General features: G+C 42.3%; 2 protein-coding genes across 2 annotated transcripts; both read left to right on the top strand.

Moving 5' to 3' along the window:
• The first annotated feature begins 6,032 nt into the window (after positions 1-6,032).
• LOC118378747 (WD40 repeat-containing protein SMU1) lies at positions 6,033-10,488 on the top strand. Its single transcript, XM_035765734.1, has 12 exons — positions 6,033-6,188; positions 6,554-6,764; positions 6,879-7,031; positions 7,345-7,455; positions 7,582-7,710; positions 7,932-8,051; positions 8,209-8,325; positions 8,441-8,568; positions 8,678-8,804; positions 9,009-9,176; positions 9,298-9,450; positions 9,814-10,488. The coding sequence occupies exons 1-12, from the start codon at positions 6,163-6,165 to the stop codon at positions 9,910-9,912; spliced, it is 1,542 nt and encodes a 513-aa protein (XP_035621627.1). The 5' UTR covers positions 6,033-6,162; the 3' UTR covers positions 9,913-10,488.
• A 2,560-nt stretch (positions 10,489-13,048) lies between these two features.
• LOC118378738 (actin-like protein 7A) lies at positions 13,049-15,142 on the top strand. Its single transcript, XM_035765724.2, has one exon. The coding sequence runs from the start codon at positions 13,764-13,766 to the stop codon at positions 15,069-15,071; it is 1,308 nt and encodes a 435-aa protein (XP_035621617.1). The 5' UTR covers positions 13,049-13,763; the 3' UTR covers positions 15,072-15,142.
• Positions 15,143-15,243: the final 101 nt, after the last annotated feature.

The following is a 15,243-nucleotide window of genomic DNA, read 5'->3' as shown; positions in this document are numbered from 1 at the left end:
CCAAGCTGATTGCAGTTCAGTTGCACATGTCATGATTAATGACCATAGTCATTATACACTGACATGCTCCTCTTGGATCATAGCTTAAGACTGAGGTGACACCAGAAACGTTGGAGGGTGATATGAGATTACAGATTCATTTCAACCTTACTTGAGGAGAGGCTAGAGATAATTCTAAGACTGTGTGTTGTGTATAGTGCACCCACTTGTCTTTTCCCTTTCGCCCTCACGTTGTGCTGATCAAGCATGCACCAGACACACCGGAGGGGAAAGAATGACAGATGGACACACATCTTCCTCTTCACACTCCAGTCAACACGAGTGTGTGAGAGCAAAAGGAGCATTCGATCACTGAAAGGGTGGAAAGTTCATTCATCTTTTGAGTGTTGCTTTCTTCCTGCAAATAAAGATATAGTGTATACACTGTGTATGCCAAACACGAGGAACACCTTCCTAATATTGAGTTGCTGCACCCCCCTTTTTGCCCTCGGAGCAGCCTCAATTCGTCAGGGCATGGACTCAACAAGTTGATGAAAGCATTCCACAGGGATGCTGGCCCACAGTTGTGTCAAGTTGGCTGGATGTCCTTTGGGTGATGGACCATTCTTGATACACACAGGAAACTGTTGTGTGAAAAACCCAGCAGCGTTGCAGTTATTGACACAAACCGGTGCACCTGACACCTCCTACAATACCCCATTCAAAGGCACATACATTTTTTGCCTTGCCCTTTCACCCTCTGCATCGCACAGATCTCAATTGTCTCAAGGCTTAATAATCATTTTTTAACCTGTCCCCTCCCCTTCATCTACACTGATTGAAGTGGATTTAACAATTGATTTCAATAAGGGATCATAGCTTTCACCTGGTCAGTCAATGTCATGGAAAGAGCAGGTGTTCATAATGTTTTGTACACTCGTTGTAGAAACACAACATATGGCTGATTCAGATGGGAAAGGTGGCCTTCCTTGTAGCTGGAAGATGTGTAAACGTAGCTTTTCAACAGCTGCCTGGTAGGAAGTGAGAACTGTAGGTGGCATCTTTAAAGTATGTGTGACTGATAGGCTAATTGTTACTATCGGCAATTGGAACAATCCCACTTGCTACTTTTGCAAGCCAGAGGGAGAATGACTTCTTCCTACATTTTAATAATTAATAATAACTAATTCTATATGCTAATGATAAATACTTCAAGGTAGTTGTGGCCATAATTAATGTGGAATCTTGAAATGGAACTTCGATATCCTGAGAAAAATGGCATTTAATTCTCATTATACGGGTTTGACCTTTTCAAACTGGGTTTTGCTGTACTTTCAGTAATTTCCGACAGCCAGGCCTATTCCCATGGCGACAAATGCCACTCTCCTTTCAAAAAGTATTATTATACAGAGGAGCACAATGGTTAGGTACAAGGCAGTGACATTTCAGTTTGTTTCCCTCTCAGCAGTCGCCCGAGAGAACCCACGAGCACTGTTGGATCTGTTCTAATATTTGAAAATGACCCACACCAGTCCTACCTCTCTAGACCCCACTGCAAGGGCAAAGTGTGTTTCTTTTTGATGTTTACATGACAGTGACAGCTCTGTTTCACTTGAATGAAACATTAATTAAAGCACAGATGAATTTGTCCTGTGACAAAATGATCTCAGAATGCAGGTATCCCAAATGAGGTCAAGGCATTGCATAATTACTTCTCCACTGTTTACTTTAACATGTTTTGAATTTGAAACAGCTAAACGGTGCTCATGGTAAGAGAATACATTCTCCATGATGTAACCCTTCTAAAAAGTCTGGAAAATGGGTTCGCCTAAGGAGTATATATCATTTTCAGCAGTCCAACAGAAGATGGGTTTAGTTATTATCTTGACTCTGCACTGCAACAAGTAGATGCAGGGAACCAATAACTCATGAAGTGTACGTGTATTGTCGAAGCTGGGGGAAAAAAGGAAGAAAGGCAGTAGAGAGAGACATTCTACTTCCATCACTCCATCCTATCATGAAACAATTGCCTGGTAATAACAGTATTAATTAGGCTACCACAAATTATCTTTATTTTTCTTTTGTTTTATGCCTAATACCCTCATTCAAACTTGTTAAGCCTATCTGTTGTTTCAGTACGAACTAAGTCTGCATGTGTGTATGTAAATACCTTAAGCACAGCAATTACTGACTGCGCAGTATGTTCTGAGCCGTACTGTATGGAGTGTCACTGATGAAAATAAGCAAGGATGGTTGAACAATTACAAAACACATCAACGACAGCCTCATCACTTCTTTGTGTTTCCAACGACAGATGACAAGCGCCCTGTCAGCAAGTCGACTGTCGTGTAGCGTAGACTGAATCTTTAACCTCCCAAGGGAGTTTCCATTGTCCATTACATGATCTTATCAATTCATATGACTTCGTTTACTGTTACTTTTGTTATGACAAGGATTATGCAACATTTCTGGTGGCTTATTAAGTTCATTCAAATAAGCCTCGTGGTAAACTGTGATACATTCCATCATTCCCTTTTTCCAATAAAATAACTCAAATCACTGCCAATGCATCCTAACCCACAAAAGCATCCCTTTGATCAGCAATTGAACTGACAAGATACTGTCACATCCTGTAAAGCTTATACAGACCTCTTGGGCATTCTCAACAACAAGGCCCCCCAAAAGCAGGACTTCTTCATCAAAAAGAATAACAAACCTTGTACATGTCACACATTTACTTAAATCCGGGCAGCGGCCTTAGCCAAGGAGTCAGCCCAGCGTCTGTAAAGACAGCGCTAACACCATTCAAAGCATCTGCTTGTGTCAGCACTTTGCTAGGTTTTTCATGTCAATACAATGTGATACAGCCCAGTAGCTTTTCTACTGAAGAGCGGTTTCTCTGTGGTGAGCTTTATGATACTCCATTTATTGTGTTACAGGAAGAAGGATACCCCACTGCTGTGCATCTCTCCAAGCCAGGCTGTTCAGGGAGCTCCATGCATCTGTGCCTGTGTGTGCAGACACATTGCCTCGCAGGAACAGTCACATTTGTACTGTAGCTTTTCATCACCTTGATGTGCCATCGTTAATTGTATTCTGATGCCAGCTGGTTTTGTTTGCACTGTAGACTATGTGAATGTTACAGCCGTTTGAATAGGCTAGACCTGTCTGGTTCACTATTCTCACTTATTTTCCCTTTCTCCTTCCTCAGCCTGGGAGACTCCAGGATCAATAACGGCTTATCAATGGAGAACTAGGACCCCAGGGAAAAGCTGCCTAGAAGGAAAATCGATTTAGCCCATTCCCACCCACCCCTGCTTCACACTCAAGAGCCGACTAATGCACACACTGTTAGTGCACAGAGGTGAATAGCTTCTTGGGACAAATTAATCAGACCCCTATCAAGAAAATAAAACAGGTGGTATTTTGTTTGTGTCTTACAAGGTCATGTATTTGATGTTATTAGAAAGAACGGCTCATCATGTGTGGGGTCAAACAACTCAGTGTTCCAATTGTATCATACACACTGACATTAGATTTATTTGCTGAACAATCATCCCAAATACTAACATTTAAGACCAAGTCTAATTAAAAATCAGGGAGGAAGCAATTACTCAGCTTTTACCAGAAGATGTTCACATGTGCAATGCAATACTGTTGCAAACAATGCAAATATATAGCGTTTTTTCTCGGACAAAAGTTATTTAATGCCAAGCCTAAGCAGCGTTGAGCCAATGTCCCCACAAACATACATGAAATGAACGGCAAGCTGGACTGGTGCAGCACAGCACTGAACATCATAACCTTGAAAGACCTTCACTGGCAGAGAGTACTGATGAGACTATCCTCTCTATAAATGTGGAGCTCCCCCTGTTGAACAAATTTGGGAAAAGCAGCAAATGACGTGAAAGTGCCATTGGTCATTCAAGGGATGTTGCCAGGGTGGTGTACAGGGGGGTCTATTGGGAAGTTTAGAACAAGGTTATTTATTTATTCAATGTTTACTTCACCAGGGAATTTGAAGTTATAGGGAAATAGGGAAATATGAAAATACTCTTTGGATAGGTGTCAAACTCATTCCAAGGAGGGCAGAGTGTCTGCAGGCCTTCGCTCCTCCCTTGTACTTGATTGATGAACTAAGGTCACTGATGAGGAAGTGAGGAACTCTTCACCTGGTTGTCGAGGTCTTAATTGAAAGGAAAAAACAAAAACCAGCAGACACTAGACTATCTACTAACCCTAACCTTTACCCCTAATCTAACCCTAACCTTTACCCCTAATCTAACCCTAACCTTTACCCCTAATCTAACCCTAACCTTTACCCCTAATCTAACCCTAACCTTTACCCCTAATCTAACCCTAACCTTTACCCCTAATCTAACCCTAACCTTTACCCCTAATCTAACCCTAACCTTTACCCCTAATCTAACCCTAACCTTTACCCCTAATCTAACCTAACCTTAGCAAGCAGTTGCTTATGAACATATGGTCAGACTATCAACAAACTATCTGTAGAGCACCTACAGATGGACTATCTGAACAATCCAAATAAAGTGTGACCGAAACTATTTTATGTACGAAACCTCGCAAGACATCAGCAACAAAAATGATTTTGTTTCCTTATTGACAGGGACACAAGTAGGCATATGGTAAGCTTTGACACTGCATGAAGAAGCATTCAGAGACAAGACTGCAGAATAGGCCTACAGTCTATGTTGGTTTGATTCGAAGAGGAAGTGGGCTATGTTGATAAGACTGCTAGCCTACTCAAATGAAACAGGTCTTCTCAAATGAAACAGGTCTTCTCAAATGAAACATGACTACCAATGGCGACAGGCCCTGGCGGAGTGGTGCCAGGAAAACAAAATGAAGGAGCTGATTGTGAACTTCAGGAGACAACAGAGAGAGCACGTCCCCATCAACAGAGCCGCAGTGGAAAAGGTGAAAAGCTTAAAGTTTGTCTGCACCACTGACAATCTGAAACAGTCCACCCACACAGACAGTGCGGTGAAATAGGTGTAACAGCGCCTCTTCAACATCAGGAGGCTGAAGAAATGTGGCTTGTCCCCTAAGACCCTCACAAACTTTTACAGATGTACTATTGAAAGCATCCTGTCTGGCTGTATCACCGCCTGGTACAGAAACTGCACCGTCTGCAACCGTGGACACACTGCCTGCCCTCCAGAAGGCGAGGTCAGTACAGATGCATCAAAGTTGGGACAGAGAGAATTTAAAACAGCTTTTATCTCCAGGCCATCAGACTTAAATAGTCACCATTAGTCGGTAGCCCAGATGCATCAAAGTTGGGACAGAGATTTGTTAAAAAGTTTGATGTCGTTCCACTTCATGATTTAAAACAGCTTTTATCTCCAGGCCATCAGACTTAAATAGTCACCATTAGTCGGCCTCAGCCCATTTATACCCTGCCCTGAACTTTAGTCACTGTCACTAGACAAACATTGGCAGTAGAATGGTCCCCAGTGTATGTCACCTACCTCTATAACAGGATTTTTGGAAGTTAAATGCAACTACAAAACAGTAATTACAAAAAGTAATCTATTCATGTTTTTTTGTTTACAAGCATGATAGCTGTACTTTTAGTTCATGGTTGACGCAGCTTGTTGTCCATTAGCCAATCGGCGTTTCTCAACGAGTTCAAAGCACTTGAATGCATCCAACTGGTATTTACGACTTCACAACTGGTAATTACCATCTTCCCACTTGTTTATGAATGCAGCATCAAAGGGCAGCATGCATTTTGAACCAACAACCCAAGCCCCCCTCCCGCAGTTCCACTACGTTTTTTCGTACTGAACACAGCCCTGAATGAACCGCCATTAGGGCCCTGCCTGGGCCTACATACAGGTCATGTTCCCCTGCTGCCCAGGCGTTGCTGCCGCCCACCAGATCTTACAAAAACCGGATAGGTATTTTACGTGTCAGCTAACTACATCATATGACATAGCAATCTATCAGTCGAAAGACGATGGCGTCACACACAAGCATTGGTTGATGCATGTAGTCGACTACAGACGTTATTGACGTGAATCTACTTTTATTTTGAAAATATATTTCTAGTCTACTACTGCTGGAAACTCCGCCCACTTCAACGACTGTTCGTTCCTAGTTTGCCTTTGCGCTGATTTCTCTACTCACAGCGATCTACTTTTTGGTGATTTAGTCATGTCTTTGGAGGTGGAATCAGCCGAGTAAGTATTATAGCTATTCATATTTGCACAACTGTAAATGGCTGAATGTTTTGGTTATTTATTATGGTTCACGTGGCAGGTCTAAACTCAGTTGAGGCCTACCTCAACCTGCAAGCAGCTTGTATCCAGTAAACGTTAGCTACCTAAGCTAACATAACTTGCCTGCTAGCTAGCTATGTTTCATTGTTTTTGTACCCACCAGTGATCTTTTTAATATAGCTATATAGTCTTAGCTAACTAATACTAACGTTAGCCTGTCAGAACGCCTAAATGAGCTAACTGGCTTGCAAGCGAACACGATTAGATAGAACTTGTCTTGCGTCAAAATATGACATGCCTTTATGGAGTGTACCGTGGTTTTGCAGCGTGATTCGTCTGATAATGCAGTACCTGAAAGAGAACAATCTGCACCGGACATTGACCACCTTACAGGAAGAGACCACGGTGTCTTTGAACACTGTGGACAGTATCGAGAGTTTCGTGGCAGACATCAACAGTGGTCATTGGGATACTGTACTGCAAGCTATTCAGTCCCTCAAGCTCCCTGACAAGACTTTGATAGACTTGTATGAACAGGTAAAAAGTTGTCGTGTTGTATTTGGAATTCGTATGCACCAGAACGTTATTTTCTAGCTAGCTCTTCTGCTATTTCATTGTTTTTTTGTAAAGTGCGTTTGTGTGCCCTCCTAGGTGGTGTTGGAGCTCATTGAGTTGAGAGAGTTGGGAGCAGCCAGGTCTTTGCTAAGGCAAACAGACCCCATGATCATGCTGAAGCAGACGCAACCAGAGAGGTACATTCACCTGGAGAACCTGCTGGCTCGCTCCTACTTTGACCCCAGAGAGGTGAGTTCCCTCCGTGTATAGGGGAGATATAACTGAGTATAAATTATTTCCAGGTTGTCTGGTTATGTCTGTGCCTCTATTGTATGCCTGAACATCTTTAATTGAACACCAAAAATAACCTTCACCTGTGTTCTCCTGAAAAATAGCATTAATAAATGTCCTATAGACAACTGACGAAGTCAAAACACTATTTGTTCTGTTGCCACTCAGAAATGACTGGTTTGTTTTGTTATGGGTTTTTCAGAGTTCCTGCGGTCTTGTGTTTGTGTCATTGCTCAGTGTCTGTGTGCTCTCCTCCCTCTGTGTCCTCCAGGCCTACCCAGATGGCAGCAGTAAGGAGAAACGACGGGTGGCCATCGCCCAGGCCCTGGCCGGGGAGGTCAGCGTGGTGCCCCCCTCCCGTCTCATGGCCTTGCTGGGACAGGTGGGTGACATGTTCCTATACACCTGGAATATATGGTCTTTTCATTTTAATTCAGCACATAGTCTGATCTATGACCAGGATAATATTATGCAGATTAGTATTTTAACCACCATCTCTGTCTCTCAGTCCCTAAAATGGCAACAGCACCAGGGTCTCCTGCCCCCAGGTATGACCATTGACCTGTTCAGGGGCAAGGCAGCCGTGAAGGACGTGGAGGAGGAGCGCTTCCCCACACAGCTCACTAGACACATCAAGGTACTGTATGTCCAGCTATGCTATTCCCAGTGTTTATTAGTAAGGATGGTTTTGATGCTTGCCCTTGGCCGTGTCTTTTTTTCAACTTAGATTATTGTATCTCAATGGTACTGGCTTGGTTATGTAACATTTTTATTAAATTATGTATAAAAACACAATGCATGAACAAGAACAAGGAGTTCTGCTTGGGTGTCATCATAATGCAGTGTTATTCTTACTAGTTTGGGCAGAAGTCCCACGTGGAGTGTTCCCGCTTCTCCCCTGATGGTCAGTACTTAGTCACAGGATCAGTGGATGGTTTTATCGAGGTCTGGAACTTCACCACTGGCAAAATCAGAAAGGTGCGTGTGTGATCTAACACCAATTGATACTCTGATTTGGGAAATACACTTGATTTCAATTCATGAAGTTTTCGAAATACCCTTTTACTGCCTTGGTAGAGTTTTAATAAGATGACCTTATCAAATGTGTGTGTGTGTGTGTGTGTGTGTGTGATAGGATCTCAAGTACCAGGCGCAGGATAACTTCATGATGATGGACGATGCAGTGCTGTGTATGTGCTTCAGTAGGGACACAGAGATGCTGGCCACAGGGGCCCAGGACGGCAAAATAAAGGTCTCTACTGGCACTAGGAATGTCACTTTCCCCTTAACTTTTTAATGTTCAAACTCTTGCTTTGGGTTGAGTGGATACTCACACTACCTTCGCTACCTCGTTTCTCCTCTGACAGGTGTGGAAGATCCAGAGTGGTCAGTGCTTGCGGCGCTTTGAGCGCGCCCACAGTAAAGGTGTCACGTGCCTCAGTTTCTGCAAGGACAGCAGCCAGCTGCTCAGTGCTTCCTTCGACCAGACCATCAGGTGACCTGCACACATAAAGCCCTCTTTCTCTCATGGTTTCTCTTTGTTTTTCCTGCCTATAGAACAGTCGTCACCAAGGAACCATAACTTATGTTTTTGCGTTCCACAGGGTTCACGGATTGAAGTCGGGCAAGTCGCTGAAAGAGTTCCGAGGACACTCCTCATTTGTTAATGAAGCAACATTCACACCTGACGGCCACCATATCATCAGCGCTTCCTCTGACGGCACTGTGAAGGTATGAACCCCCACTCTGCAAAAGGCTGCTAGAAGCCAACAGTCCCATAATAAATAAAAAAGGTATTTGCATCAGATACTGTATTTTGACTTGTCTCCACCCCTTACCAGATTGTCCAATTCATGGTATGTCCTGTGTACCTGCATTTCCAGCTGAATATATGTTGATGGATTTTGATTAACACTTGTGTGAATCTCCTGTCAGGTGTGGAACATGAAGACCACAGAATGCACTAACACCTTCAAGTCCCTGGGCACCTCGGCCGGCACCGACATCACAGTCAACAACGTCATCCTTCTGCCCAAGAACCCAGAGCACTTTGTGGTGTGCAACCGCTCCAACACTGTTGTCATCATGAACATGCAGGGCCAGGTCAGGACCTAACTTGACCACTTACGGTCACTTTTCATTTTTAAAAATGAATATGAACTATTAATTTTGAATATTTAAAAAAATTATATTGGTATGACCTTATTCCCCTTTTGTCCTCCAGATTGTGAGAAGTTTCAGCTCTGGTAAGAGGGAGGGAGGAGACTTTGTCTGCTGTACACTATCTCCACGTGGCGAGTGGATATACTGTGTAGGAGAGGACTTTGTGCTCTACTGCTTCAGCACAGTCACCGGCAAGCTGGAGAGAACCCTAACAGTATGTTTATTCCAAATCATGTGAATTAAAAACGATCAACCCCAAGCCTGGTTAAAACTCATTTCTCAATGATAAAAATAGGAGTTGTGAATTTAGTCAGGATTATGCACGTAAATCAAAATTTCTGTTAGCCAATCCTGGCACAATTACATTGAACTATAGCCTAAAGCAGGAGTCGGCAGCAGGCAGCCCAGAGATCTTTAGGGGGGGCACTCCCAAAGGCTTTTTGGAGGGACTGGGTCAATTTGCAGTGTACCAATTATATTTATGTTCCGGCCTCCGATCATCTAGTTGCCTACCCTCTGGCCTAAAGTTTGTATTAGACTTTTGTCTCATCATAAACTCTCGTCTCCCCCATCCCAGGTCCATGAGAAGGATGTGATTGGCATCGCCCACCACCCCCATCAGAACCTAATCTCCACGTACAGTGAGGACGGCCTACTCAAGCTCTGGAAACCCTGAGCGTATACCTTAACCCCACAAGCCCCCTTCATCAGCATGCCAGCTGCTTTTCCCATGGGATGCTGCAGTGTTTCCTCTACCATCACTTTAGGCGGGCCAGGTAGTGACTCCCATCTAGCTCTTTTTGTTCAGACTAAAATGTTTTGGGCTCCAATTTATTCAAATTGGCAGTATGTGTTGCTGTTTTGGGGCACCTGTGCCACGCCTCAGAGAAAGTGTAGCTATGGGAAACACTGGGGTAATGGGAGTGCAGGCATGGGCTTTTTTTAATAAACTTTAACTTTATGTAAATATTTTTTTTATAGATTTTTTTTTCTTCCAATAACATCTGGTTGGGTATTTTGCCTCATTTGTCAGTCAGGTCAACAATTGCTTGTGTTACTGCACAGCAAGAAATGGAAAGGGCTTTCATTTTTCTCTGGTGAATGACTCATGTTGATTTTTGTATCCCTGATCTGATATACCTTTTCATGTGTTGCTGTGTGTTCCTAGATGTGAAATGCATGTGTTATTGCTATTACGTATGGATTGTCATGTACTATTTCTTGTCTGTCCCATTAAAGATATTTGATCAGGTATGTGTTTTCTTTGTTTCCTGACAAGCAGAGGCTGTGAACAGTTGTTAAACCCAATACAACTCTTAATTTACATGCAATCAAACATTTTTAATGATTATCAATAGAACTTCTAAACATAACATGATTCATGTCCTCAGATGGAATGTTTACTGCATGATTGCAAACTGTGCAGGGCCGGTTCTAGATGTAAGCGGTCGCTAGGGGGCCTCAGTCGGAGTCTCAACTTACTATTGAGAGAGAATAGAATTCGCCGGGTGAAATTTGGTTGTGCATCAGTAGTTATCTTATATTAGTCACTCAATTAGCCATGTCTGCTGTTGGTGATTAGATTGGTAGTTAGTCTTAGTAATCATGGCCAAATACCAACAGGGTACGTCTCCAGGGGCCCCATTGATTTTGTTATTCATTCTCACTCATATCAAGTCATTACAAAATGTGTAGAAATGCAGAAAAATTGTATAAAACTGCAAAAGGCTCTCTCTACCGCATGGCAAAATGGGTATATTTAGAAATTATTTTGTAAAACTGCATTTTTCTCTGCCCTATGGCAAAGTGAGTAGAATTGCATATGTGTTTAAAAGCATAGCATTGCTAGACACCGCCTGTTACTACAATCATCCTGGAAATTCTCAACTTTGCAAGGCATGTCACTACTCACATATCTTCACATAGCCCACCATATGCACTGGAATAAAGTAGGCTTATGCAATTGAAGGAAAATGGTTGCTTACTGAAACTCCCAAAGGCATCCAGATGTTATATGATTGAAGCAATAGTTTACCCACGTGTGATCAACCGTTTCATGCTGCTTTGAGACAAGCGTGGGGTCTTGATAAATCAATGTCCGACTCTTCTTTTCACTGAATCTCTGTTTGCTATTGGTTAGGCTAATCAGGCTGTAGAAATGTAATCTTGTCTAGATGGCTCATTTATCAACACCGAACAGAACATTTTGCCAGCATGTTACGTAATTTAACGAGTGGGTTATTTTGCTCTTCACTTGCAGTCGTTTAGTAGCCTAGGCCCACTCCCACTCCCAACCAAAAGCCTGTGACTCGTCTTGTCATATTGTTTGAAACTCCATCTGTATATTTGTTTAGATCTCTGGCTGGGTGTAACATTATACCTTTAAACCGTCCCCACGACCATACCCGGGCTCGTGGAGGTGGTATAGTTCATCTGTTACTGATCAGAAACATTTAGCATGCAATAATGTAGCCTAAATTAAGTGTAGGCCTATTATCTTTTGCTCGATCGCCGGCAACTCCAAAATCCTGCGGAGTTTGAAGTATGAACACGAGACTTAATGCTGTTGCCAATTTGGATTGATATTATTTTCTATGGGTATCATGACGAAGATACTCTCAATGTAAAGACCCTATGCCAGCTCCCTAACAAGGCAAGAGGGTAGAAAATAGATCAAAAACGTGGATCAAAATAGCACGGGCTTGCCTTGGGTGGGCTCGGTTTCAAAATATCACGTTTTATATCTCGGCATGTCGTGCTGGGAACATATTTGTATTTTATATTTCATTATATTCTTAGCGCACTATAACATAGGGCACAATGTGTGTTGACAGACCAGTAACAAACTCAAAATATGCCATTCTATTCGTTTGAAAATACATTTGACTAGTTTTATAGCCTAAATGGTTTCTTAGGACCTGCCTAAAACAAATGTATAATAGATTTCTTTGTGATGGTGTATAGTCAATTGATTTATTAAAATAGACATCCACCCACATTGGCCCACTCCTACACTTGCCAGGAGACAGGAGATATAAAAGGCTCATCCTGGCAAGAACGTGGTTAAAATGGGACTGGGCTCGAAAAAAAATACATTCTGGGCTCTACACACTGTAAAGTCAATAAAGGGTATTACTGTGATTATTTTCAATTAAAAATGGTCAAAGAGAAACAAAAATAGATTCTTAGCAAAGAGCAATTTCTCAAGAAATAATTTTGCTAGGACTGTCTGGGAGTGAACTCGTTTGACTATTCACTAAAATCTCAGTAAAATCTGGGTTTATGATTGTAATTCAACTGCCATGGTTTGTTTAGCTAGATGCAGGTAGCCTATAGCACCAGCTAGACCTAGCCTACATCTAATTTCAGTAGCCAATGCAAAATGAAGGATTTAGCAGCTTGTTTAGTTCAAATTGACAGACTAATTTATGCAACATAAATGGTAAGTGCTTGTGTTACCCAATAGCCTACTGGAATAGGCTACTGATGGGGTCGTCATTTCAATCACTGAATCACATAATATAGATATGAACTGAATATGCTTGTCAACAACAGCCAGTGTGTTTTTTTAAAACCTGTTGCCTAATCTGACTGACTGATTTACCGTCAATCTAATGCATTTTATCTGATCGTCAATTGCGATAGAGCTGTGACCATGATCACAATTAATAACTTCCAATTTAATTAACTAAACATTGCCCTCAATAATACCATAATAACACAAAACTGTAACAACAATAAACTGAAGTTAAATGCTATTTATTAAATCCGTTTGCCGGCTCCAGGTAGCTACACAAGTTTCGGTATTGATTTGCAATGACTCCAGTGAGATTGTCATTTCCACATATTTATTGTATCATATTAATATAGAACTGTTTTTTCCGACCAAACGAACATGTAATTAATGTTGTTGCATTGTACTGTAAATAATGATAATTGAATTGGTTCAATTAGGAAGAAAAATAAGTCATAATAGGAATCTGAATGGGGTGACAAAATTCTACCAAACCTATAGGAACCAATCTGATTACTTTTGAATCCCAATAGGAAAAAAAGAATGTAGTCCAATAGGGAGGGGACAGGGGACACAAAACCCTATAGGATTCGATTGGAAAAAATCGCTAATCCTTTAGGATTCTTTTGACTAGGGCATTGTTGTTCCATAACATTGTCATGGAACATATGAATGTTGTTTCCAACTACCAAACAGCAACTGCGCCGTAAATCCGTTTGCATATTGAACGTTTAGATTGCCAAAAGGCCAGTCTCTGGCAAGGGGTGGAATATGAGCTAAAAAGACTGGTACCCAGATTAGCGATCTGCAGCTACTCTTCTCGTTTCTGACTGTTCCGTACATATGCATTCCAAATTACGTTTACTATTACTACGATCAATTACGTCACAAAGGTAACTCAGTGATTGAATGCGCATCACCCTGGCGCTTCAAAACTGTCGGGACATAGTTCGGGATGTAGCGCTTTTGGGTTTTGCATGTTACAGTTATGGCCTACACCATGAAGTAAAAATATGGATAACGACACTTTTGTGGATCCCATTCTTCCAAGTGAGGGTCCTGCAAAAGTCGCAAAATTGATCAGAGTGAATGAAGGGAACAGTCAGGAAAAGAAAAAGTCTTCGAAGTCAAAAAACACCTCTCCGGATAACCCTAAACTGAAGAAGACATCCAAATCATCTAAACCGAAAACAGAGCTTGATGAAGAGGAGTCGAGTCCAAAGGCAAGGGGTATCGTGAAGTGCACCAAGGCGGTAGTCATCGATATCGGTACAGGATACCTGAAAACTGGGTTTGCTGGGGCAGATGCGCCCACCTGTGTAATTCCCAGTGTTGTGGGTTTGGCGCGCAAAAGCCCCTTGGATTACAAGCACGGCTATGTGGGGAGGGAAATTCTAGAAACACTAGACATATCCCACGTCAGCCCGGTGCATAACGGCATAGTAACAGAATGGGATGCAATGGAGAGACTGTGGGAATACTCGTTCAAAACGCTGGGTATCCCAAGCGAGGAGCACGCCGTGCTTTTGAGTGACCCTCCTCTTAGTCCGACCACCAACAGAGAAAAACTCGCCGAAATCATGTTCGAGAGCTTCAGCACTCCAGCAATGTTTATTGAAAACCAGTCCGTTTTATCCATGTATTCCTATGGCAGAACTAGCGGACTGGTTTTGGAATGCGGGCATGGATGCTCTTACGCAGTTCCCATTGATGACGGCCACTACATGCCAAGTTACACCTGTCGTGCAGAATATGCAGGACGAAGCCTTGACCTTTACTTGCAGAAGTTACTGCAGGAGTCTGGAAAAGGGTTCTCTTTTGACAAATTGGGCCTAATGGATGACATCAAGGCAAAATGTTGCTATGTAGCCCCTGATATAGACATTGAATTAAGAGTTTGTGACATGGTGCAATACAAGCTTCCAGATGGGAATTATATCTCATTGGGAAATGAGCGCTCTCTTTGTCCAGAGGTGCTATTCCAACCAAATCTGATTGGATCCCTTGAGCCAGGACTTCCTATTATGGTTATGAACTGTATCAATAAATGTGACATCAGATTGAAGAGTGACATGCTACAGAATATCCTAATATGTGGTGGCTCCACAATGTTCAGTGGTCTTCCTGAACGGCTGCAGAGCGAGCTCAACCAGATAGCACCATGTGGTGGGACTACCATTGTGGCATCCCAGGAGCGTCAAAACACTGTGTGGCTTGGAGGTTCAATTCTTGCCTCCCTGTCCTCTTTCCAGTCACTTTGGATTCGGAGGAAAGACTATGAGGAGAAAGGGCCCTTTGTCATTTATCGAAAATGTTTCTGAAAGCTACTTATCAATGTGACTTTAAGGTTGGCAAATGAAACAGTAAATGAACTAAATTGAACTATGAACTTACTGCCTGCCGTTTACATATCTCTGACAGTATTAATAATTCCATATCCATTACCGTCATTATATTGTGAGAACATTTGACAGCTCTGTTGATCATGCTTTA

Source organism: Oncorhynchus keta, chromosome 4, assembly GCF_023373465.1.
Source record: "Oncorhynchus keta strain PuntledgeMale-10-30-2019 chromosome 4, Oket_V2, whole genome shotgun sequence".
Classification (NCBI taxonomy): Eukaryota; Metazoa; Chordata; class Actinopteri; order Salmoniformes; family Salmonidae; genus Oncorhynchus; species Oncorhynchus keta.
This window is presented reverse-complemented; position numbering and strand designations above follow the sequence as displayed.

Excerpts from the sequence above, each read along its gene's own strand:
- LOC118378747 (XM_035765734.1), top strand. The coding sequence starts at position 6,163 with ATGTCTTTGGAGGTGGAATCAGCCGA. Across the intron at positions 6,765-6,878 it reads TGATAGACTTGTATGAACAG|GTGGTGTTGGAGCTCATTGA; the intron begins GTAAAAAGTTGT and ends GTGCCCTCCTAG. Across the intron at positions 9,451-9,813 it reads AGCTGGAGAGAACCCTAACA|GTCCATGAGAAGGATGTGAT; the intron begins GTATGTTTATTC and ends CCCCCATCCCAG.
- LOC118378738 (XM_035765724.2), top strand. The coding sequence starts at position 13,764 with ATGGATAACGACACTTTTGTGGATCCCATTCTTCCAAGTGAGGGTCCT.